The sequence below is a fragment of the Engraulis encrasicolus genome, chromosome 7 (assembly GCF_034702125.1).
Source record: "Engraulis encrasicolus isolate BLACKSEA-1 chromosome 7, IST_EnEncr_1.0, whole genome shotgun sequence".
Lineage (NCBI taxonomy): Eukaryota > Metazoa > Chordata > Actinopteri > Clupeiformes > Engraulidae > Engraulis > Engraulis encrasicolus.
In genome coordinates, this window is record NC_085863.1 from 37,170,711 (window position 1) to 37,194,637 (window position 23,927).

Genomic DNA, 23,927 nt, shown 5'->3' on the forward strand with positions numbered 1-23,927 from the left:
GTTAATCTGACCTTTTCAGAAACAAAACATCGATTCATCAGTTCAAGACACAGATGATATACCACTGTGACGACCGTTTATAAACAATCGAGCAATCAAGTGCAATTCATCATTTAGTGATACAAAAGTTCTACTGTCAAAACCATGACAGCCATGCATATAGCAACACAGGAAGTGGTATTGAAACGAGTGCAATGCAAAAAAAAAATGCTCCCCCTCTTAGATTTGGAAAAAAAACTTTGGATTAGGGCTTGATTGACACAACTGGTTCATCTTCTCCGGGTCCATTGTCAGGACTCGCAGGAAGAAAGGGGACGTGGCTTGAACTGGATGATGGCCAACTAATACTAAGGTTTCATCCGTAGATGCTACTGCAGTAAGCCTTTCAGAGTACAGTTGAACCATTTTTCTTCATTACACATTTTAAATGCAACAAAAATATTTGGATATTGCCTATTTTTGGTGTTAACATTACAACCTGCCCACTTAATGGAGAATATCATGATTGTGTTAAATTATTGTGAATACTGTCAAGACTATCAGAACACGCTGGATTCAAAAATGTAAAAATGTTGCAGGAAAATGTATACAGCCGGTTGATAGCAGAGTGAAGAGGATGTTTTTTTCCCCTTTTCCACAACTCAAAGTGCAGATTGCACTTCGAAAAAGTCTTTCATTGTAGTTGAAATGTCTATGACACTCATCTGTCCGTGCTCCACAGAGGCCATTTCATGGCACCTCGCTGCTGAGCTGTGCTGTGCACCGCTTTCCTCTACGTCTCCTCTAGCCGTGTGCTGGAACTCTCGTATTGCCGGCAGCTGATTTGAACTCTTGTTTTGTGCGTTGAAAAAAAGGATTTGAGAAGAAAAACAAAATCAGAAAAAAAGAGTGGAAGTGAAGGACCAGGGCAGTAGGGGGCCATCGATGCCCGTCAGCCTCCTCCTGTACAGTAGCTCCAGGTGGTTACCCTCTGGAGCCCCATGTCCGGCCCCAGGAGCCATCGCCGCAGCAGGGCCGAGAGGAGAGGGCAGGCAGGCAGGCACCATCACCTGGTGAGAGAAAACAACAGCTGAATCTGGTGCGGTCTCTGTGGCTTATCAGACAACACTGTAGATCAGGTGTATAACGTACAAATAGAAGTACTCAACCTGGTTAGGTACAGGGGAGCACATGGTTTATGAACTATGTAAGACCATGTGCACAGACCTTTTGGGGGACAGGTGCTGAGGGGGATGGGGGTGGGTGGGTTCTCTATGTGGAACTTCTAGCTACCTTACTAGGGTATAAACTTTAAAGGATATGGTTATACGTATATTTTGATATATTATCAGGGTATTATTATCACAATGTCAAGATGATCATGTCAACACGGACCACAGTACAGTAAAGAAAACTCACTAAAAAAGTTCCAAAGGGTATTTTTTTGTCCAATATCTGTGCACGTCCCTATCTGTGCACACCAATCCCTACTCCTCCACGGGTCAAAACACTGCCAGGGCAAGTTGTCTTTTGGCTGGAGATGGTGTAGACTGGTGGATTTACATGTTAAACATTAAACTGTAATAGTATTATATGTGTAATTGTTCTGCTTTCAAAGCACATAACAGTATTGGACACCTGAAAAGTTGCGTTACTAACCAGTTGGCAACTTAGTAGATTGCCAATGCGAAATTGCATTAGAACCAAGTGAGTTGCTACTTAGTTTGCAACGACACTGTCAAGAAACACACCCCTGTATGTGAATTGTCTACAACGCTAACGCTGGTCATATCACTTGGTCTTGACACAGCCCCTCCTCACCAATGACTGTTGCTCTTAACCGAGCATGTTCTGTCAATTTTCTAAATTCGTAGGGTAAAGAGCGTAAAGTTGTGAACAGGCCATTACCTAGACGTTTTTTTTTTAGCCCATATTCTTCTGACGGTCGAGGAACTTTTGCCGTCTGTCCTCTGGGATTTCATCCAAACTGATGCCATGGTTACTAGCCCTGGATACACAGACACAGAGATAAGCCAGAGTGGCCACTGCACTGCTGTTGAGGCAGCAAAGTAGGCTACAGATGTTTATACAGGAACAGTTCATGATTCTGACAAATGATGCGTATATTATCAATGTTTATACGTTCAACAGGACAATGTGTGTATTTTCAACAACAACAACAACAAAATTCTCTTGTTTAACAATTTTGGAATCTTGTAAACTATCAGCTCTTTAGCAATGATGGTTAATATAAGAGCATTCATGTCTTAAAATGTTTCTTCTTTGCGTTAGCACACAACATAAACCTCAATGAGAGGACCATAGTGTTATTTATATCTAGAAGTACATAAATCCCATCAAGATATGTATCTTTGGACAGATACATAAACAGCTCTTTCCTCCTTGGCTCCACTCGATTCTGTGTCCCAGGGTCTGGGACTTTTGGAGGATGAATGTTTAGCTTACCCCGGGGTGAGATCTGGAGGTATGGGTAGAAACTTGGTGAAGTCCTCCCTACCCACCAGCCAGAATGTCTCTTCAGTCCCTTTTCCCTGGGAGAGAAAAGAAAAAAGTCAGGGGAGGAATGAGGTCAGTGGAGCGAAAGAACCGAGGGAGAGAGAGGGAGAGGGGGGGGAGAGAAAGTGTATGTGTGTGTTTGTGCATATCTAGGCCATACCTTTAGTTCTGTTATGCCTCTGGTGTCTATTTTGTAGCCCAACTTCAGGTCTCTGAGAATTTGGACCGTGCTTATATTGACGTGGATTCTGTAAGCTGTAACATTTCAAATACAAATAAAAAGCAAACATGTATTTTGTTACCTATTATGTTGCTTTGTTAAATGTGGATAGATTGTGTTACATCTATCTATCTATCTATCTATCTATCTATCTATCTATCTATCTATCTATCTATCTATCTATCTATCTATCTATCTATCTATCTATCTATCTATCTATCTATCTATCTATCTATCTATCTATCTATCTATCCCTACTTTCTCTCTTGAAAAATGCCCCCCCGCACGCACGCACACACACCCACCCACACCCACACCCACACACACACACACACACACACTTCATTCTGCACCTCCCCTGGACCAGCAGAAAATACAGAATGGGAAGAGCAAAAAGAGTTGAATAAGAGTTGCTATTTCAAAGTTTCGCCACTAGATGACGGTGTGCCACAGTTCTCTTGTAGGTTGTCTTGCGGGAGGAAGAGTGGGATTTACGTAAAGGTGCACGGTGTAGGATCATGGCCAGAGTAGGGATTGCAACTATGCTGCTCATTAAAACTGTGCTGCCTATTGCTAAATTTGATCTTTTCATTAATATTTCAAAGTACTAAACTACTCTTTACTAGTATGACCAAAGTACAGTAAGTTTTGCAGCAAAAATGTCTATTTCTGGGCATTCAAAATCGCAGGCATGGAGTAGATCCACCTTTTCATGTATGAAAAGTGCAATATTCCAAGTGATAATGAATACTTGATGAATATGATGCTGGTTGTTAGTATTAATGAAAAAGCTAACATCTGTGAATAAGCAGCATCATGAATTCTAGAAATAAACTACTAACTTATTCCTACAACTACTTTGCTTTAAGATATTTCTGTTGTAGGCCTACAGTATGTTCCTGTTCATGCTCGGCGTAGCTTAGTTTAGCACTGTCTTACTAATTATCGAGGTCGAGATCTTTATTTTCAGGTGTATTAGATTGAGGTGATAGATGGGCCAAGACACTGTGAACATAGCAGGACATTAAACCCTGAATTGTCTTACTAATTCTGCTGATAGCCTTAAAAGCTTACTGGGTGCTGTTCACCTCAAAGCCCCTTTGATCCTCTCACTACCATGCACTCAGACACACGCATGCTTGACCTTTCCATTGACCCGCGCACACACACACACACACACATGAGCCCACACACACACACACACACACACACACACACACACACACACACACACACACACACACACACACACACACACACACACACACACACACACACACACACACACACAGAGACACGCACCCACACACGCACGCACACACGCTTGCATGTACGCTCAAGGACAGCTAAACACACACACAGACAGAGACACACACACACTAGACCAAAAGTAATGTGTATCGCAATGCGCTAATATCATTTACAATTAGAGATTTGTACTCACGCAACCCGGTGGATTCCATTCGAGAGGCTGTGTTGACAGTGTCCCCGAACAGACAGTACCTAGGCATTTTAAGACCCACCACCCCTGCCACCACAGGGCCTATCAAACAAAAGGTACACATAGTTTCCTCATTAGCATCAAGAACCAAAAGTTGACATTCCTCCATCTCTGGAAATATGTGTATTTTCCACCTGCCCTTTAGTTACGTATATAATTGAGTTCTGACTTTCTCCTGTTCCTCCAGCCCTTCTCTGAGTGGAAATAAAACTTGTGCCTCCAAGCTAGCATATACTAATGAAGCTTGCAGCTAGCTACTTCCATTGAGTTGAGTGATAAATGTGCTAGCTTAAAATGAGTAGGAAAATCCCCATACGCAGAGAATGACTGGAAGAACAGGAGAAAAGTTAAAACGCAATTATTTCATTTGCGAGCAGGTGGGAAATACACATACTGTACTTCCAAAAAAGGTGGGATGCAGCTGTGAGTGTAGTAACAGAATGGCCCACATGGCAACGATGAGATAGTACTCGAAAGCTGATGCTGATGTGGTATCACCTAAAAGACTACAAATGGATGAGTGAAACTTAAATACAAACATTGCAAACTGAAACCAGTATGTGGTAAAACAAATTGGAGGTTCTCCTCAGAGTAGCCAATGCTAGCCTATGGTTCTTGGAGGCAACTCTTGGAGAATAAAGACACAAATTACTTTTTGGAGGAACCCCAAGATTTTCTTTTTTTTACAGTTTTTTTTAAAAGGGATGTTGTGTCTTTATTGTTTATAGGACAGTCAAGGGTATGGCAGTAAGAGCGTGGGAGAGAGAGGTGAAGCAGGGCTGGCAAAGGACCCAGGCCGGACTCAAACCTGGATCGCCATGGACATGCAAGCCCATATGTAGGGGGCTTAGGGTACTGCTCCCCACCACCAACCAAGGTTTTCCAAACATCCTCACTCAGAGAGCTTTTAGAGGTTACCTCATGCTGCAAAAATAGAAGATCCTCAAAGAACCTTGGAGGGTTCAAAAGTTCAATGATCCATGCTTAGCTTCAAGGTACTGGTAAACGCAGGATTGGTTCACAATTTGCTCTGAATAAAAGAACGAGGTCGAGGAACGAGTGTGTGGTAACCTTTTTTGCTTTGAACCTTAGAAGGTCCTTCAGTTTACCACTGTGAGGTGAAACTCTACAAATTCTCTGAAGAACCAAGAAAACGCCAGTGTTTCTCCAAGGACTAAATTGTCACCTACAGGTTCTTCAGCGAGATAAGATTTCATCAGTTTCCACACTAGTGGTATTTTACCTCCATCTCAGTAAAATACACTGAGAATTGAGCGGGTAAAAAAGGCAACTCATCACATCTGGAGGTACATATAGGACAGTAGAAGTAAAGTAAAGTATACAATCATCTAAACAGCGGCATTACCAATGGGTGCCTACAGTAGTGGTTTCTTGCCAATGTTGTGATTGAAACCTGGATCTGCTCATGCCAATTAATGACTAGCTCACATGGTAGCCTACGGTATGTCCTGTGCCCTGTTCTGTAACCCCCAGACCACACCAATGCACAATGCATTTGTTCTTAGTAGCCATCAACATGAACTCGATGAAAAAAGAATGCAATGAAAACTTTACCAAATGGAAGGTACCAAAAGATTCTAGATATTGAGAAATTGGTTAGCGTAGTTAATTAATTATAGGTTACTGCAATGCATTTATAAAATAAGTGGTGCATAGTTGTCTCCCACAGCGTTGCACTGCACTGAATGTCTCTGTGCATGGTGGAATCAGACATTGGTTGGCGGTTATAGCTAAACCAGCTTTACCGTCAAATGAAATGGTAGCTAGGACAAAACGGACGGCGGGCCCTAAGTGGATAAGTTAATTGGCTGACTGGATTAGGCTTGGTTGACATGGCGTGGTCACTAGTTCTTGGAATGCACAGCCTACAGCAAGAGTCAGTTGCAGCAAAGAATGACAGAGGAGTCCCAGAAGAACTCCATAACCCTCATCCTGCCTGTTAACACTCTTACACGGTTACGATGTTACACTGTTACACTGTTACACTGTTACATGGTACCAGATTGTTACACTGGCTGTGTAATGTACTGTATTTCTAGGGCAATAAAGCTGACTTTCACTTTGATTGAAAAAATAATAGTTTTGGATTGATCTGTTGGAGTAGTATTTCAACATTTCAGCAATTTCTACGTTCCATATTATGGATTCTTCATCAATTAATCAATCAAAAAAGTTTATATAGCAGTGTCATCTTATACATTTTTTGGCAAGGACCTATGTGGTGAGGTATTGATCTAGAAACACAAATAACTAGAATAGCAAATTACGTTCATAATTTCAACACAACAATTGGGTTTTACGTGGAACCTTCAGCCATCCCACTGACCTGTATGTAGGCCAATGCGAATCTTGACCTTGACATCAGGCATGTGTCGCATTCTGAAGGCCCCAATACTGTGCAGGATGTCCAGGGACATGTTGGACACCTCAGCTGCATGCCGGTTTTCATTGCGGTTGGGTACCCCTGATGCTACCATGTATGCATCACCAATGGTCTCAACCTATGGGAAAAATCAAGGTAAAATGTACTGAAAACATTTTTAGGGAATTAACATGCGCATACGCACATAAAATACAGAACCCCTTCAGAACCCCTTAATTCAAACCTTGACATCCATATATATGACCAAAACACAAGTATTGATGAAGAGTAGTTTTTGTCTTTTTGTACCTCCCTTTCTCATAACAGTAAGAATGAACAACACCATTGGCTGCACATGTATGGCTCTCTTCAACTCGTGAATGAGTTCCTTAAAAGGGTGTTATGTTACTGGTGGAAAGGCTTCAATACTGGAAACTCTACTTGTAATGATTCAATTTATGGTTGAGAGATCCACTATTCATGGTTTTGAAGATCTAGCATCTAGCCCCCTGTGAGATACCGCTCAGTTCTGATTTCCTTACATGAAATGATCAAGAGGGTATGGTAAGACCACGCCAGAAGACACTGAGTAGTCACCTTGTACACATCGTGCTGGCTGATGATGGCGTCAAAGCATGTGTAGAGGTCGTTGAGGAGGTCGACCACCTCGATGGGCTCGCTCAGGGCCGAGATGGTGGTGAAGCCCACGATGTCACTGAAGTAGAGTGTGACCTGGGCAAAGTGCTCTGGCACCACTGGCTTTCCAGTCTTCAGAGCTTGGCACACAGACCTAAGAATGAGGAGGAGTCCGCTCAATTCAATGCAATGCAAATGTCAATTTATTAAGCACCATGTACAATTAAAACTTGAATGCTGTCATTCCATGCACTGTACCCCTGAGGTGTTCTTGAAAGTTCCTCAGAGAACCTCAAGAGGTTTCCCCACAAGGGCAAAACAGAGGAACCTCTAAATGTTCTTTGAGGAACTGCCAAGTTATGCCCATTTCCTTATAAAAGTACCTGCAAGAACCTCTAGAGCAGTGGTATCAACCATAAGGCCCACGAGACAGATACAGCCCATCAGATGGTTTAATACGAACCCAGACTTGTAGAGGGATAAAAAAAAACAAGGAAATGTCCTTCAAAAAGAATTGCCTCTATAGCCCATTAAAAAGTTGCTGCAGGTAGGTGTCTAAGATATCAGGTTTTCAATACCTGAGAACAAATTTGCCTTTTTGCGGGCCATTTACAGTCAAGGCTCCTGATCTACTTGCTGACATTCACCTTCTGATCATTGACTAGCAAATGATTCCATCATGAAGCAGAACTTTGTGACAGTTTGCAATTATGCTACTGGTCCAGCCCACTTGAGATGAAATTGGCTGCTTGACACAACTGCTCTAGAGCTTTCCCCACAATGGCAAAACAGAGGAACCGTCACAGGGAATTTGTTCCGGGCAGGGAAAAAGTTCCGGGTGAACCTCTAAAGGTTCCATCCAAGAATCTCTGGGTTCCTCCAAGAACCAAGTTGTGCCTGTTTCCTAATAATGCAAGAACCTCTAGAGCACCACAGAGTTCCACTGAGACCTTTTAGCTTCCCCCACAGTGTTTATTACTGGGTGTGAAATGTGAGTTACATGCAGGTGGACTCACTTGGGCAGCATCTGAGCGAGGAGAGCATCTGTCTTTTGTCTCTCCACCTCCAGCTCTTCTGTCCTCTCCCTGATCAGGTCCTCCAGGTTGGAAGAGTACTGCTCCAACATGCGCAGCATGGAGTCGATGATATTGGTCTTCTTCCCTTTGGATATACTCTTAAACTACGGAAGGAAATGAACAGATGTGTAGTCTACATCATACATGGCTTACATTGCATTATATTACTCACTCAGCTGACACTTTTTTATACAAAGCTTTACACAGACAGTTAGGTACAGGGTATTGGTTTCTGTCACAGGAGCAAGGTGGGGCTATGTGCCTTGCTCTTTGGCACTGACTGAAGCCATTTCCTACTGCTTAGAGTGAGATTCAATCCTGCAAAGTCTAATCCCAAGCCTAACTCCCTAACTATTAGGGAACGGTTTGCAATATCCACTACAAAAATAGTGACAGCCAATAATCACTCAAGATGGTAATTGACAACTGTGAAACGGCGTATATAGGTTTCTTGTATACAAATATTCCTGTCTGTGTGCACAGCTCAGGATCCCTCTGCTAGGCGAGCGTGAATATTTGTAAGCGATAAACCTATGTATAGTATAACATTGCACCAAAGTTAGTATGCATGGGTTCTAAATTTTTGTTTTCTCCTGGCTGCGCGACACTAGCTGCGCACAACTCAACCTCTGATTGTTGGAAACCACTGTCGGTAAAAAAAAATTAGCTCACATGGTTGGCTACCAGTGTCTCACAACATCGTGTTTATAAACACGACGAACCCATGTAGCCTATACGTCATTGCCCACTACAGACTGGTTGGAATTGCCAATCAGAACTGTCCACTCGATATCATGCCCTGAGCGAGGGGGCGTGTCCGATTGGCAATTCCAACAAGGAAATCCGGGGGGTCTGATTGCAAATTGAGAGTTTAAAATGTTTTTTCAGATCTGTTTAAATGAATAGAATGGAAGCTTCCAATAGTTTCAACTCTCATATACAGTCATTGGGTGTAGCAGTGTACAGTAAATGGCCACGTACATGCCGGAAGATCTCCTCAAAGCTAGGCCTCTTGTCTGGGTCCTCGCTCCAGCACTGCTTCATGATTTGGATGACCTCCAGAGGTGCTTCATCCATTGACACCTCCGGCCGACACAGTGGAGGGGGAGACTTTATCTTGCTTACTAGTTCTGTGTATCAGAGGAAGAACTTGGGTTGGATAAGATCATTGGAGCACAGAATAAAAGTATACATAAAATGTTCAGCCTTCAATCAGTCTTCTGTTCATCAAATTCGGCGCAGTGTTCTACGGTAACTACGCTAATACATGTTTCATCATATGAATAAGAAATCCTCACTTCAAAATGCACATTCATCTAAGTTGTCTAAAAGACCAACTCATGGGTATCTCTTTAAACCAAATTACTATGAATGTGTTGCCTGTTTCGGTCTCAACCCTAACCCTAACCCTCATAATCAGGATCATTCCATTCATTGAACAAAACTTGACTACCATAGTGCAGTACTTTACTACTATGACATATCTCAGAGCCTTTACTACAGGCAAATACATCATGATTTGGTCACTGCAACTCTGGTGACAACAAACTTATTACAGATGCTATGTCTTAATGCATGAACTTCTCCTTACCTTTTGCTGGCATGTCGAATGAGCCGAAGGGGCCGCAGCGCGAGATGACCTCCTGCATGATGATGGAGAAGCTGTAGACATCACAGTAGTATGTGGGCGTCATACTTGGGCTTCGCAGTATCTCTGGCGCAGTCCATAACTGATCTGTACAAAGACATTAGAGGGCAGACAAAGGGCGTAAAAAAAATAATTTCACAGTCGATTGGAATGGACCCATTAACTTGCATCATGTTTAGAATCTGAATGATGCACACTTTTGCACTGTATTTCTTTGAGGAAATGAATCACCTGATATAAGACAAGCAGTCGTTTGACCAATCAATTAATTATGCTGACAGTCAAGCTACAACTGAAGTAGTACACTTACAGACATATGATGAATCAAGCAAGCAATAAAGATAATACTCTTATCTGTAAGGTTGTATATTGATGTTAAAATTAACTATTGGTTAAGCTGCTGCCTGTTATTGCTCACCTTCTGGTTTACTGTCGTCCAGTGGGACCTTCTGGGCTTCAAGAATGTCTTTCAAACCGTAGTCAGTCACCTTCAGCACAAAGCGTCCATCCACAACACAGTTTCGAGACTTCAGACGTCCATGGACGATGGCTCTGTTGTGTAGATACTTCATTCCCTGGTAAAGAATTGAAGGCAACATTTGAGCAAGACAGGAATGAGACATATTGTTCGATTTGTCTCTCTCTGTCTCTGTCTCTCTTTCTCTCTCTCTCTCTCTTTCTCGCTCTTTCTCTCTCTCTCTCTCTCGGATCAGCTTGAAGTATTGCGAAAACCAGACTGGCAAAAAATTCCAGGACCATGCATTAATGTGTTGACAAGTTATTTTGCACACCCATCAGTCTCATTGCCTTACCTTGATGAGGTCCAGCATTAGGGAGGACTTGAACATCCAGTCCAGGCGCATCTCCTCGTTGCTGATGAGATCCTCCAGGCTTCCTCTGGTGCAATGTTCCGTCACGATGCCAAAGATGCCCGAGTCGAAGAAGAGCCCCAGGAACAGGTTCAGGTTCTCATGTCGCATATCCCTGTACTGAAATGAGAGTCATTGCAACCACTTGAGAGTCTAGGTGAAACCAAAGCTGCTAGCACTGGCATTTTTACCCAGATTTCTCATCCCAGATACTCAGAGTACTCAGATACCCAGGGTTAGCCTTAGGCTAATGTGTGTGTGTGTGTGTGTGTGTGTGTGTGTGTGTGTGTGTGTGTGTGTGTGTGTGTGTGTGTGTGTGTGTGTGTGTGTGTGTGTGTGTTAATAAAATACAATACAATAGAATAATAAAGTAAAGCAAAAACAAATGAAAATAAACATAACCCCCCACCCCACCCCACCCCCACCCCCACCCACCAAAATATAAAAATAATTTTACAAAAAAAAAACAAAGAAACAAAAAAACAATGACCATAAGACATTATTATCACCATATGTTAGTGGTTACATTTTTGGCTGTGTTTTTTAGAGCATATTTAAGATGTGACTCCTGAAGGAGTTACAGCTCTTCAGATCACTTGATAAAGCATTCCATTGTGATGTGGCTTTAAAGGAAAAGTATTGCCCAAATGTTGTTCGGTAGGAAGGTATACTATAATCATAGGCAGATGCTATTCTTGTAGATCGCCTTTTTCAGACCCATCTCCCCTCTCTCCCAGTATTCAGTCTATGTATTGTCCAAAATACCGGACCCTGGGGGAGAGAACCTTTTCCATCGCCACCCCCACCCTTTGGAAATCTCTTCCACAGACCACAGGCCATCTGTGAGTGTGACTCACTGTCATTTTTCAAACATCACCACAAGGCCCACCTTTTCCAGACAACTTATAACACTTATGGCCTGTTTATCCAGCTCCTTCAATACCAACCCCTCCTGTGTGTTTGTATTGTCTAAATGTCTCTCACTTGTAAAGCAACTTTTAGTATCACGAAAAGCGCTATATAAAACTCATATATTATTATTATTATTATTATTATTATTATTATTAACAATAAATAATGACCTCACGACCAATCCCCGCTAAATTACCATTGTCATTAATCAATATTTGTCCCACCATAAAAAACATCCAGATCCAGATCCAGATTTTGCTACTCAAATGTTGACAGTTATGGGTTAAGCAATAAACATTGTGTTAAATAGTTGTAATAGTCTCCTCAGTGTTCAGATGAGCTAGGGGAACTTACTTTTGCAAACGCCTGCTGAGCTGCATCGTTTACACTTGACACTGAAGTAGAGTTTGGGCACTTCTTTAGCCACACCCAGTCACCCTAAAATAAACAATAATATAAATACACATATAAGCACACAAAATAACTACACAAATAAATATACAAATAAATACCTCATACAAATAAAAGTCATCACTATCAGTTTCATACCTAAATAATCCAATGCACATAATACACACACACACACACACACACACACACACACACACGCACGCACGCACGCACGCACGCACGCACGCACGCGCACACACACACACACACACACACACACACACACACACACACACACACACACACACTCTCTAACCTGTCATTGAGGAAATGTTTTTACACTTTCACTTTCACCAGAGACAACAAAAACTACCCCAGCAAAAGGGGTTAAAACACACAGGATTTGGGCCCCACATGGAGCAAGGGCCACAGCATGTGGGTGTTCTCCAATAGCAGTGGCCTCACAAAGGTAGATTGCTGTGGTACACACACACACACACACACACACACACACACACACACACACACACACACACACACACACACACACACACACACACACACTTGCCTACCTCAAAGACAGCGACGTTGGAAGAATCAGGAGTGGTGGTGATGTAGCTTCGGCTGATTACTGAGTTCTGAGTCGTAGTCTTGATATCCATCTGACTTCTCAACATGCTGTCATCCAGTTTCTGGTCACAGACAATATGAAAGGATAGTTGGTTACAACAGGGGTGGAAAACAGGGCTGTAGTACTCGAGTCCGGACTCGGCGCGAGTCCGGTCTCAAGTCCGTTTTTTTATGGACTTGGACTTGTCTCGAACTCGGTATTGTTTGGACTCGGACTTGTCTTGGACTCGGACAATGGTCTTGCCAAATTAGGCTTTTGGACTCGCCGGGTCTGTCATTAAGTTTTGCTTAGAACACTGGCCATTATAGATTATAAAGTGGAGCTTGAAATCCAATAACAAACAAGTTTGTCTTCACATCCATGCCACATAGGTTATCTTCTAAGGTTCACACTATTGACATTCATCCTTTTCATTGTCAAACACTGACCGACATGTGACTCGGACTTGACTTGGACTCGAATCTTTTTGGACTCGGTCTTGTCTCGGACTCGAACCTCTTCGGACTCGGACTCGTCTCGGACTTGACTAGTACTGGTCTTGGACTTGTCTTGGACTCTACAAAGGTGGACTTGACTACAGCCCTGGTGGAAAACCGTTTTCATTCCAGGGGCTACTTCAAATCTTATGAAATCCTTCAAGGGCCATTCTATGAGCACAAACCAGGATTTCCCCCCTGCACTTAAGGCCTATATTGAAGGCAGCGGACACTTTTACAGCAGACCCCACCTTTCCTGGTAGGTCCCCTGAAAACATAGCTGAATTGCATTGCAAATGTAACTTCTAAGACGTCTAAGACGTAACATGTCATATTTCATGTGAAACTGCTTAACGTTAAAGTTATATGGGGGACCGGATAAGACTGCCCAAGAGAAATAGGTTCCTGACCCCTGGGTTACACTTTACTTGACGCCGGCATTAAACGCATGACATGGCAGTGTCAAAACAGTGTCAAGAAAGACATTGACAAGTCAAACATTATGTCAACATTTTATGGTCTTGAAAAGTTGACAATGTTAGGGCTGTCTTTACCATAGCCGAATGTCAATGTTTATGACGTGTCCATGTTGTTACAACACTGTCATGTCACGTCTACAGTATGACACCGGCGTCAAGTTAAGTGTGACCAGAAAATGTAATTTGTATTAGTTGGGTGGGGAAGGGTCTTTTACAATATTTCAATTTACAGTAAACTGGATTGCTGAATTTTGTAGTGTATTGTGTAACATATTTAAACTGTCCAAGCTCTTCCACATCCATTTTTTTTTCATCATGTACTCAAACAGTTGATCAGAGGAAACATGGACAAAGCACAAAAACACATGAAAGCATTCTGAGACGATGTCACAGTATTAGGGTTGGGAGAGGTTAATGGCAGACTAATATAAAGGTGCAATAAAATGTGTGTGTGTGTGTGTGTGTGTGTGTGTGTGTGTGTGTGTGTGTGTGTGTGTGTGTGTGTGTGTGTGTGTGTGTGTGTGTGTGTGTGTGTGTGTGTGTGTGTGTGTGTGTGTGTGTGTGTGTGTGTGTGTGTGTGTGTGTGTGTGTGTCGAGAGAGGGGAGAGAGAGACAGAGGCAGAGTGACAGAGACCAGAGGTGTCAAAAGTAAAAGTAAAAACAGTTTCCTTCCAACACAAGTAACTTATCTGAGTAACCAGTAGATCTGTGTACTTGTCTTATGATCAGCTAACTCTCCACTGGTTGGATCAAGTTTGTGGTGGGTCCTTGTTAGGTTTTCAGTGGTTAGGTTTTTAGGTTTTAGGTTTTAGTAACAACACAGTCTATCTATCTCATGAGGTGCAATGGAGTAAATGGTGTAATGTTATGTAATGCCATGTGCTAGTGTTGTAATTACACCACACATTTACTTTTACTTTTACTTTTGAGACCTCTGAGAGAGATATCACTGACCCTTCGGCTGAGTTGGGTGTTGATGAAGACCAGGTCATCCAGGTTGAGGACCACTTTAGTGTTCATTGCCCCACCACCACCGCCACCTCCACCACCACCACTCATCATGGGAAATGCGAAGGGAAGCTTACCCCCTGATCTGAAACATCGAACATTGCCATCCATCATATTAGCAAAGGACATCCTAAAACTAATTTAACCGTCGTGATGATGATACACAGGGCGACTTTTAGAGCAATGTTGCTGGGCAACCACATGATTGGCTCTTCATTTTCTGATAAAATGATAACAATAAATGTGTTTTCCACTGATCCAACTTCTCCTGATAAGTGTTACAGTAATAAACTGTCCAAATAAAATCTTACAGTATTGTTGCCCAATAGTGATGCTCAAAAAGTTGCATAGTGTATCATCACTGTTATGCCATGTTGTGTGGGAGTGTGTACTCTACTTAAAGGATAACTTCAGCCAATTTCAACATTGCAGTTGTAATACTCACACTACCCTGGACTTGTCAGTACCTGAAAAAAAAGAATTCTTCAGCCTTTTCCGAGATCCTGGTCATGGTAATGGGGGCAGAGTTTGTTTACATTTAAAAAAAAACATCTTGATTTATTCCCAAAAACATTCAAAAGGTTATGCAACATCAGCAGACAACTAGCAAACAGCGATAGCTTTTGGGAAAATATTTGCAGTAGGCCTATGTTAAGAATTTTTTAAATGTAAACAAAATCTGCCCCCATTAGAACAGCTCAGATCTCGGAAAGGGCTGAGTCAAAAAATGCAGCATCACCGGGTACTGACAAGTCAATGGTAGCGTGAGCAATACAACTGTATATTGAAATTGGCAGAAGTGCTCCTTTAACCCTGAGCTTATGTACTAAAAAAACACTAACTCTACTTGGCACCTGCATTTATTGTTTGGTGTATTTCCTGTGCACTTTGTTTTGCAAGTGATCTATGCTATGATTATGTAATTGATTGTAAGTCATTTGGATAAAAGTGTCTGCCAAATGTTATGTAAAGTAATATCATAAACACACTCTGAAATTTGTTTCTAATGTTGACACTATAATATATCTCCCAGGACTTAATGATGGGTCATTTCTGGCTTGGCTTTAGGCTTTACCTGTGCTTTCACAACAGGGACTATTATATCTTTTTATTCAATTCTAACCAAATAGCTGCGTTTTAGAACAATACATAAAAGCTAAAGAAACCAAACAGAGGTAGCCAAATAGAGGCTAACATGTTAGTAATAAAGAATACTTCATATTTTTTTTGGTCACACTAAGTCTGGTAGTGTCATTGAGTAATACAATAATAGGACATAGTTGAATATCAAAATTAAGATATATGAGGCATTTAATGCACACCCAAAGCCTGCAGTACTCATTTAATTTAATTGATGTGTCTTGTTTGTAAAAGGTAAAAAGAGCAAGTCCTCACCTTGTATAATAGAAGATTCCTCCCCCCAGAGCAACGGCAAACAACATGAGTAGCAAAAGTATGGTTCCACCAAAACCTGGCGAAAAGACAGGCATTAGTATGAAGCGTGTCAGAGTTGTACGGTTGTAAGGTTTGATGTCAGCCTGATCTATGTTTTTTTAATTTAGAGGACATCACTTCTGTCCTTTTAATTAAAACAGTCCTTGTAATGTACAATGCACTTAATACACACACACACACACACACACACACACACACACACACACACACACACACACACGCACACGCACACGCACACGCACATACACACAAACACACAGTCACACACACAGTCACACAGTCACACACACACACACACACACACACACACACACACACACACACACACACACACACACACACACACACACAAACGGTTCTACAGACGTCTATGTTAAGGACGCTTCCTACCTCCTGAACAGGCAGTGTATGGGCTAAACCAGCAGCTGGAGTCGCTGCTTGGTGTGGAGCCGGCGAAGTGGATGGAGTTCCCCAGGTACCTCAGCCCACCAAGCCTGCCGGGTGTGTGCGCGGCGTCCAGGCTATGCGTACGGGTCAGTCTGTTGCTAGAACCGTCAGAGTCCAGCACCGCATACTTCACCTGCATGCCGTCGCCATAGGTGCCTCCGAACACCGGCTGGTTGAAGCCCTCAAACTCAAAGTCGCCGTCGCCGAGTGGTAGCGAGGTGCCCGACACCCAGCGGCCGGTGGCGGACCGCTGCTGCTCCACTGCCATGGCAACGTAGTAGAGCATGTTGTAGATGGTGCCGAAGAATGGAGAAACCTGGTAAAAGACCATATGGACAAACACAAAGGCATCAATAAAAAACACAGGCAAAACATTTACCATTTCCATACACCTAGAACAAGTCTCTCAAAATCTGCCATTTGAGAAAGGGTGGTACAAACCATTTTCATATGAACTACTTCACTACCAGAGTTGTTTGTCAAACCCATTTGGAATACTTTCAAGGCCCACCAGCAGGCCCCGGCCCACAGTTTGAGAATCACTGATCTATGTATCTACCTACTTACCCTCCTTGGATAGATAAGACTTCTCTTAACGTAAGACACTTCACTGACCTCCAGGGAACCTTGACCAACATTTGACCCTGACATATGCCACTGAAGCATTCCTGTGGGCTTACTGTTACTTACATGTTCAGCTGCAGCTCTGGTGCACTGCACTAACACACCCACACCCTTATATGGACAGTTTCCCATGGGGACCCAGATTCGAGTCCAGCCTGGGTCGTATCTCAACACTGCACCGTCTCATGCTCCCACTCATTATATGTCCTATGTCCAGTGATGGGCAAAGGGATTTGTTAGTTACAGTCAGGGACACATACTCCATGTGATCATTCAACCAGCCAATCACCTGGTTGAACTGGACAGGTAAAACCAAGGCTTTTTGAATACATGGTACTGGATTGTAACTAATGAATCCATTTTGCCCACCACTGCCCATGTCCTATATACTGTCTCAAAAAAGGCAAAAAAGAGAAACATACATGTTCTGGGGGTGCTGTGGCACAGTGTGTAATACACCACACCACTTTTTTCTTTCAATTCAACCATATGTGGGCTACAGGCCCATGTGGTCCCAGGTTCAAATCCGGCCTAGGTCATCATCCAAGCCATCCCATGCGTCTCCCCACTATGTCACGTCAACTCATCATTGTCCTATCGAAATAAAGTCGGAAAGGCCCCCAAAAAAACAAATCTTTAAAAGAAAAAAAAACCTACATGTTCAGCTGCGGCACTGGTGCGAATGTCATTGTTCCCTTGTGCCTCCTGAAAGGCCTCAAAGAAGTTCTTATCTCCCTGGTCCATGGTGATGGTCAATACTCCATCGTAGGCTTGTCGTAGCGCGGAGTCTTCAGCGAGAATGGGATACTCTGCATTTTTGTAGGGCAGTGAGTACAGCAGGGTGTCGTAGGGGATGAAGACGTAGCCTTGGTCTATCATCCTCATGCTCAAGGCTGTGGTCAGCAGCCGATACTGGGCATCCCCTCCGATCAGCACTGAGTGCATGCACATGATGATTACTGGACAAGAGAGAGTGAGATAACAAGTTACAAACGTAGGCACACTTAAACTAAAAAAAAGAGGTTGAAGTGGGACTACGCATCATCCCTCAGGTTGCAGGTGCATCACAGTGGGATGGACAGGAATTGAAGACAGAAACTGAAGCACGCTGCAGCTTAGAGCACCTAATACATGGTTACAACTTTAAGCTGCGGTGTGCTCCGGATTCTCCCTTCAAAATATCAAATAAGGCTTTGGGTGTCAGTTAAAGGCATCAGATTCGGCATCACACACTTTTCATTGTAAAAGAAGTCTGTTACACCATGTCCCAGTGAACATGTCCCAAGCTGTCCTCAGTGCGGCTTGACAGTGGGACGCATCTTTTGGGACATGGTACTATAAACTTCTATTAATATATGAGTGACTCTCATGACTTATGTGTGTGTGGAAAGGATTATAGTTGGAGAAATACACTGTTGAAAACAATGGTTGTAGGGGGGGTGGGGGGCGCTGTGGCGCAACGCGCTAAGCCCCCCACATTTGGATTTGCATGCCCATGGGGAAAACAATGTTTTTTGCTTCTAGTCTCTTTATGACGCTTATCTCAGAGATACATACCTTTGGAGTAGTAGTCATTTGTGCGAATCTTCTCCAATGCCTTGCGAGGACCCTCATCATTATCCTCCATGATTGTAACTGAGCCCATTGGTAGGCCAAGGGTCCGAAGCGATGATGCCAGCTCGTACCCTGTGGCCTCCCACATATCGGTCTCTTCAGCAATGATACTAACGTGCGCCCACTTGAAGTAGCGCAGGACGCCGAAGAGGACACGGGACGAAAGTGGCATGGGGCGCAAGAAGTTAGGGTACAACCCGTTATCCATGTCCGGCTTGAGACATCCCCAGGACAGTATCCCCTTATCCCAGTTCTTTGCCAACATGGCGGCCGATGAACAGTATCCAGGATTCGCAGGGCCCAGGAAGGCCGAGCCGTAGCTCTCCAGTTCAGCAAAGCGCGCCAGGGCACTCGAGGTTTTGCATTTCTCGCTGACGAGGGCATAGTCATACCAATAGCCCTTTTTCAGCCGGGGGTCTTTGTTGATGTGGCTCATGGCCATTCGGGCGGCGAGGTCGGGCAACGCTTTGGCATACATGGGGTCGCATGACCAAGGCCCCACCAGGGCGATCTTGAAGGTGGTGGCCCAGGCATCACAGGGCATACACACGATCATCATCAGTGGCAACAGCAGCTGGTATATCCAGTGTGATCCGGGCCTGTGGACCACCATGGTTGCTGTTTGAGAGGTGTCTACAGGACTTTCCTTCCGTCTGACTGGTTTGGTGTTGCTTTTGGTGTTGGTTCGGGGCCTGCGTGATCGCTGTTCCCATATGGGTTCTCCTGTGTGCCATCGTGGGTGGTTGGAAAGCCTGAACATGCAGCTAGAGTCTGCCTGCGTGGCCATTCAACTCCCTATAGTGACTGGTTGACAGAGCGAGAGAGAGAGGGAAAGAGAATAGAGGACGGAAGGAGGAAGGGACAGAGGGAGTGGAGTGGAAGTATGAAAATGTGGGAGGAAAAAGAAGAGTGTTTTTATAAGCAGGAGGGTGGTAAACACCCAGATTCTGCCTGTGGATGCCAAGCCTGGATGCTGGTAGGGGCACTAGCCCAAAGCCTCCAGTATGTCAACCACTCCCCTAGCCATATCTGCCAGGGTCCATGGGGGTGTACAGGGGCAAGCAGGGAAAGAAAGAATTTGGGGGAAAGTTAGTATGGAATATGATGGAAAACAGATGTTTCAACATTTAGGCAAGCTCTCAACTAATTTCTCTCCTGTGGAGACAATAAAGGCTAATCTTGTCTTATCTCAAAGTTGCGGCTGCCTTTGATCTTGCTACTGCTTGGCCTGCAGCAGTGCACTCATCACATCGCTAACCTGTCTGCTAACAGGGGTGAAAGGGCCATGCAAAGGTGCTTGAGGACACAGCGTTTCACCCAGCAGGACTTCCAGGATGTTTTTAATCCAACCTGGTTGGTCTCCAACTTTCAAGTCCCTCACCCCATCCTGAAGCAGTAAGATGATTCTGTTACCCCATCTGTCCATGGCCATTAATTGTGATGGGTGGTGATGAGGTGCGGTGTGGTTGGTGCCAGGTTGGCATCCTAGTCACACGCCCTGCCCCCACTATCTGGCTCCCTCAGCACGCAGGCAGAAAGCTGATAAGCAGGACTTACTGTACCACGTTGGGTCCATCAACCCACCGAAGTCTTATCCTTGTCTCCAGATTATGCTTGCTAACTTTTTTCTTTTCTTATACCTTTGGCTCTGCCTGTTTTGTCTTTTAGCTTTTCTCTAATATCGTTTCGTTACTGCTGTGCATTCAGTGTTGTTGAGGTGTACTTGTGATCGTTTGTGATATAGTAATGAGCTAGCCTGTGGCTAGTCAAGCACTTTATCAAGCAATGCAATAAATCAAGATTATCTCAAGGTTTGGGATTTAATCACCCTGACAGTCAACTTTTCCTGCGCAGTATGTTAGGTCTAGTGCACATTTTATGTGAGCCTCTACCATGTTTGCATGATGTAGAAACATGGAAAATGAATAGACATGTACAGCTGCTAGGAGGGCTGTAGGCCTAACGATACACTCAACTCACAATTCGGTATGTATCATGATTTTTGATCTACGGTTTGATACACTGCACGATTTCACATTTGCCAACATTATGAAATAAAATTATGTTCTAGTTTATAGGTAGAATAAGTTACAAGAGGCTACTTATAATTTTTCAAAGTTTAAATATAATAATGATGATGATTTTCTGCTTTGAAGCACTATCACTTCATATCATGTTATCGTTTTCTAGACTGATGGGCAACAATACTTTCATCGATCACGTATCACGATACTGCCTCCTTGTATCGCGATACAGTATCGTGGCTCTGTGTATCTCGATTTCTCGGTTCAATACAATATCGTTACAGCCCTAGCTGCTAGGTACATTTCAATTTGTGCTCCAAATGCTTTCAGACTGTGGAGAAGTGCAACACTGCTACAATGACGGTGAAACCAAACTGTTTATTTTGACAACTGACATATTGAAGGCCTGACAAAAGTTTGGCTTGACTTTTTATTGTAGCCATGTTGTGCTCTTAAACAGTCTAAAAGTGATTCCTTCTGAAATAGCTGCACCAGCAAAGAAAATGTTTTCAAGGTGTGCGGGCAGGAGGCCACCATTGCTATCCTTTGTGCTAAGCTTAGCAGCCTAGCTTCCAAAGCTACAAGCTAGTGCTATGTATTCCAAATCACTTATTACTACATGTGCTGTTAAGTCATGTAATTGGATAATTGATTGACTTACAGTACCTAAAGAGTTGTGTTAATACAAATAAGATTATACATGCAAATACATAGCATTAAATTACAGTGTCTGGAGCTGTCTTGCTAATCTCCTCTCATCTGTACTGTGGTGCTTTCACCAAAGGCAGCAAGGGTCAAAAATATGTATTATTAGCAAAGACATGTCAGCCCTCAAAAAGACCTGTGCATTTGGCTTTTACATTTTAGGCCACTGCCTAAATACATCTGTATGACAGTCTTCAATGACATGATGCCATTTATTAACCTGTCAATGTATGGTCATTATAGTATGAATCTAAAAAAAAACAACTCAACTGCAAAAACTCTTGTTTGAAACCTAATCTTAGAAATAGAGCATCATGTCCATGAACAGTAGCTTAGTAAAACAATAATGTCATCTAACTATATCACCACACAGTCAGAGTAGAGCTTTGCTTCATTATAACCTTCAGTGACCTTGACCACATGACCTTGGGCCCTGACGGGGGCAACATGGATCTGACCTGCGTCCAAGACACTAAGAAAAAAATAACCATTCTCCACCTACTGTATCCATACTGTGTCTGTACAATGGAAATGCGTCTCTGTTTGCCCTATTGTCACAAGAAATAAATCCTAATCTCCATAATCTCCTTGATGCAGCAACACTGCCTCGACTCAAATGACTTTTCAACTGTGCTTGTATTTCCTAGCAGACCTAGAATCCTATTGCAATTTACCTGGCTCGGCATGCATTTTCTATGATCACCTATATCAACCGTCTCCTGCTAGTTCTGCTACACTCACTTTTCTAGGATAGTGGCTGGCTCAAATGCACACACCAGTGAAGCGGTCCTCGCACTGAGGTCTCAGTCATCTTCGAAGAGCTTTCACTTTCACTCAGTTGAGCTTTTCACCTTTTTGTACCCAGTCAGCCACTTCCCACTCAACCACTACAGTCCCAACTACAGTCCCTGCACTGATGAATGCATGGACGACATTGCTTCATGCTTGCTGAATCAGTCCACTCTGTCCTTCACATCTTACGCCATGCTCTTCTGGATTAATTTGGCTATCAGCACCAATCCATTAGCACACCACTATCTCCACCATATGAAGTTACCATGCTAATTTGTCAGGAATGTACATCATGCAATTCTTATACATGCAATTCTTAGTCATGCAGGAATGTGTTAGTGTCTTTGGTGAGTAAATGTCATCAATGCTGTAAATGTAATGCCACCATATATCATTTCAGGGCCCAGTGCAGCAGTCCACATATTACCAGCATGGAATTAAAAAATAAAATGCACATGATGTGTTATCTCTTCTCTAATAGGAAAATTTTGGCCCACACATTTGGTTGCCCAATACAACCACTTCAATTCACATACATGGATTACCTTTGATAAATCAAGATTAGATTTTGCAATGAACAATTGACACCCAAGTGACACTTTGAAAAGGGGCAAATTCTCACCTGGACGAGGACAATCTGTCATCTAATTGACTCCCATATTAGTTATCCCCATTCAGGAGACACATCCAGCCAATCGCACCAATCAAAGTTTCAGACTATCCAGATTGAAAAAAACGGAACAGAGGAGGAAGACAGAGGAAGCCGAAATAATATCCCAGAAGATACAGTGAAATTCACTTTGCTTCAGGTTGTCTCCTCTTGGTTTGTATGATGTAGAAATGTCAAAAAAAGAAGAAAAAAGGAAATCCACAAGTTTTCCAGAGAAGGTTTGCTTTTCTTTCTTTCTTTCTTTCTTTCTTTTCTTCGCTGCAGCTGGCCTGTGTTCCTGTGAAGGGCTGGGACTGTCCCCCAACCAAACCACAACCAATCCAAGGCACCAATATCACAGGGAGGAGAATGGAATGGCAGAGAGAAAGGTAACCCCTCTGAGCCTCTGATCTGGCCAGGAAAAGACAGATTGCCGGGTCGAAGGAGGAGCAGCCTGAGTGGGTGGAGGTGAGAGAGAGGAGGAGGAGGGGTGGTGGTGGTGGTGGTTGTTAATCCATGCTACTTGAAAAAGTGGCTTTGTGTGTGTGTGTGTGTGTGTGTGTGTGTGTGTGTGTGTGTGTGTGTGTGTGTGTGTGTGTGTGTGTGTGTGTGTGTGTGTGTGTGTGTGTGTGTGTGTGTGTGCATGCGAGTGTATGCACGAGCGCATGTGTGTGTGACGCATGCGTGTGTGCGAGAGAGAGAGAGAGAGAGAGAGAGAGAGAGAGAGAGAGAGAGAGAGAGAGAGAGAGAGAGAGAGAGAGGAGAGAGAGAGAGAGAGTGAGTGTGCATGTGTGAGAGACAGTGGGTGCGTGTCTGCATGGGCACCTGAGCGTGCTTGTGTGTCTGTGTGATGCATGCTTGCATGTATCTCTCTCTCTCTCTGTCTGTGTGC

At 43.3% G+C, this 23,927-nt stretch overlaps 1 protein-coding gene across 1 annotated transcript; it reads right to left on the reverse strand.

The window, feature by feature from the left end:
* Window positions 1-41: 41 nt before the first annotated feature.
* On the reverse strand, window positions 42-23,156 carry gucy2d (guanylate cyclase 2D, retinal). The gene is made up of 20 exons (XM_063202509.1): window positions 23,009-23,156; window positions 18,809-19,669; window positions 17,909-18,210; window positions 16,571-16,943; window positions 16,121-16,196; window positions 14,672-14,771; window positions 12,704-12,823; window positions 12,096-12,179; window positions 10,773-10,949; window positions 10,379-10,535; window positions 9,904-10,047; window positions 9,294-9,442; window positions 8,253-8,416; window positions 7,198-7,390; window positions 6,565-6,739; window positions 4,161-4,259; window positions 2,657-2,751; window positions 2,446-2,531; window positions 1,888-1,987; window positions 42-1,049 (listed from the first exon to the last, which is right to left on the reverse strand). The coding sequence occupies exons 2-19, from the start codon at window positions 19,650-19,652 to the stop codon at window positions 1,903-1,905; spliced, it is 3,423 nt and encodes a 1,140-aa protein (XP_063058579.1). The 5' UTR covers window positions 19,653-19,669; window positions 23,009-23,156; the 3' UTR covers window positions 42-1,049; window positions 1,888-1,902.
* Between the last annotated feature and the right edge of the window lie 771 nt (window positions 23,157-23,927).

Excerpts from the sequence above, each read along its gene's own strand:
- gucy2d (XM_063202509.1), bottom strand. The coding sequence starts at position 19,652 with ATGGCCACGCAGGCAGACTCTAGCTGCATGTTCAGGCTTTCCAACCAC. Across the intron at positions 12,180-12,703 it reads CCAACGTCGCTGTCTTTGAG|GGTGACTGGGTGTGGCTAAA; the intron begins GTAGGCAAGTGT and ends TGTTTATTTTAG. Across the intron at positions 10,536-10,772 it reads TAATGCTGGACCTCATCAAG|GGAATGAAGTATCTACACAA; the intron begins GTAAGGCAATGA and ends ATTCTTTACCAG.